General features: G+C 50.4%; 1 protein-coding gene across 1 annotated transcript; it reads right to left on the bottom strand.

The window, feature by feature from the left end:
• Positions 1-1,006: 1,006 nt before the first annotated feature.
• On the bottom strand, positions 1,007-1,871 carry LOC107184078 (endogenous retrovirus group FC1 Env polyprotein-like). Its single transcript, XM_015567764.1, has 2 exons — positions 1,790-1,871; positions 1,007-1,658 (listed from the first exon to the last, which is right to left on the bottom strand). The coding sequence occupies exons 1-2, from the start codon at positions 1,869-1,871 to the stop codon at positions 1,243-1,245; spliced, it is 498 nt and encodes a 165-aa protein (XP_015423250.1). The 3' UTR covers positions 1,007-1,242.
• Between the last annotated feature and the right edge of the window lie 365 nt (positions 1,872-2,236).

Below are 2,236 nucleotides of genomic sequence, written 5' to 3'. Positions count from 1 at the left end.
AAATAAGTACAAAAAATAAGAGTTTAACAAATTAATTTTTAAATACAATTCAGAATCACTATTTTTGTAGATGATACCCTAATAGAAAAATGAGTAAGTAACCTACGTGAGCAATTTATAGACAAATAAACATATATGAGAAAAAATATTTAGCCTTGTTAAACAGAATTGAGAAAAAATTTTACATAGTAAGTGTAAGGTGGCTCGGGAGGTGGCATAAGAAACAAAGAGAATCAAGCCGGTCAGGGAGGAGAAAGTTTAATCTGCATCCCCGGGGAAACCCACGAGCCCCAAAGGCAGGGCCAGTGAATTCTCGCCAACAGGGAGGGGGGGCACTTCTTTTACACAGGTGTTTAGTGAGGGGGTGGACATGATTTGAGGAAGTTCCCGCCATGGGGGTCATCACAGTGTCCAAGAAGGAGTCAGTATCTGTGTGGGGGTTGTTGTGAGTTCCAGGGAGGAGTCAGTATCTGTGTGGCCATCTGTCTGGCATGCTGACCTGTTTGGAATTCCAGGGAGGGTCCATTATCTCATCACACATCTGCATGCGTTGAGCAAGAAGGGTCAAAAGGGCTTAAGAAGGCAGGGCTCCTTGGTGTAGCCGGATTTTGGTCAGGTCCATGGGCAGGAGGTCTGGCCAGGAGCTGCAAATTTCTAGAGAGAGTTCAGTTAGATGGTCCAATAGGTTGGGATTGGAATGGCTATGATGAGGCAGTGACAGACAAAGAGTAGATGGAAAGTTGTGTTGATGAGGGTGGGCAAAGGAGTAGGTCCAGGTTCATAGGGCGAGAGAGCATGTCCTTTAGTGAGGGAGGGATAGGTCGGGATTAATATAAATTTTGATAAAGACAATTATAGTAGAATTGATGATTCCTTCGATATCCCAAGTCTATTTCACCTGAAAAGACCAAAAACCGGGGGTGGACATGATTTGAGGAAGTTCCCGCCATGGGGGTCATCACAGTGTCCAGGAAGGAGTCAGTATCTGTGTGGGGGTCGTTGTGAGTTCCAGGGAGGAGTCGGTATCTGTGTGGCCATCTGTCTGGCATGCTGACCTGTTTGGAATTCCAGGGAGGGTCCATTATCTCATCACACATCTGCATGCATCCGATCCTGGGCTTCCTCTGACCTAACATCCTGGCCTTTTAGTGACAGGGGGCGCGAGTTCATTTTGACTACTTCCAGTTGACCAGGGACAACGAGGGGGGTGGTGGTTAAAGGCCAGGGTCAGGCAGAGGCAGGTCAGAGGGCAGCCGAGTGTAGGGATGAAGCATAGGGATGGAGCAGGAGCTGATTCACAGTCACCTGTGACATCTCCGGGATCCGGGAGCAGATGAACTTGAGGAGGCAGGGGGCTAGGAGAAAAAAGACACAGAGGAGAATCAGGGGCCCTATCATGGGTAGGACCCAGGTAGCTAAGGGGCTTTGGAACCAGCCAAAAGGAGAGTTGTCCTGGGAGTGTCTTGCATGTGGTTCTTCACTCAGCTTAGTCAGGGTCTGCACGTTTTGCTCCACTACTCCAGACTCGTTGACGTAGTAGCAGCATTCCTCCTGAAGGAATATGCAGGTTCCTCCTTTTTCTGCATCCAGAAGGTCTGAGGTGCGCTGGTTCTGTAGGGCTACTTGGGCTACTGATGTCACTTGCCGCTGTAGGGAGGCTAAAAGAGGCGGTAGTAAACTCCAGGGCTAACTGGAGCTTGTCATTAAAGTCCTGAGCAGTGATCAGACGGTTCCCAAGCCCCACCACTCCCCCGCCCCTGGTGAGGCCTATCGAGGTAGCGATACTCACCCCTAACATGACAGGGAGGAAGATGGCCCGGCGGGCCCAGGGCGGGATGAGGGGAGCAGCCAGGCAAGCTCCGACTCTTCATACAAGGTTAGTTGGGGAACAACTGTGATCATAATCCCTACCTGGGGAAACAACCTTTCTCGGAGAGGTGACCTTGGTTAAAACACATAGCGCTAAGGGGAGCAAACATATTAAGAACAGTATGCTATATACGCCAGGTCCCTTGAAACATATGCTGTGCAGATGTTTCTTTCCTGCAGCGACTGTGTCAAGCAGCAAGGATGGACCGGCTTCCGGCACGTGGGGGCAGGGTGGGCTCTGGAGTTTCGGGAGGCATCACAGACCTTGAACCTCCACACATAAGCGGATGGGGGTGGGTGTAGATTGCTCAGGACCGGGAGGAGGAAGTGGGGGAGGGTGACTAAGGCGTACCTTAGTGGGGCCCAA

Source organism: Myotis davidii, unplaced genomic scaffold (assembly GCF_000327345.1).
Source record: "Myotis davidii unplaced genomic scaffold, ASM32734v1 scaffold163, whole genome shotgun sequence".
NCBI classification, from domain to species: Eukaryota; Metazoa; Chordata; class Mammalia; order Chiroptera; family Vespertilionidae; genus Myotis; species Myotis davidii.
The sequence above is the reverse complement of the archived record's forward strand: the minus strand, read 5'-3'. Positions and strand labels throughout refer to the sequence as shown.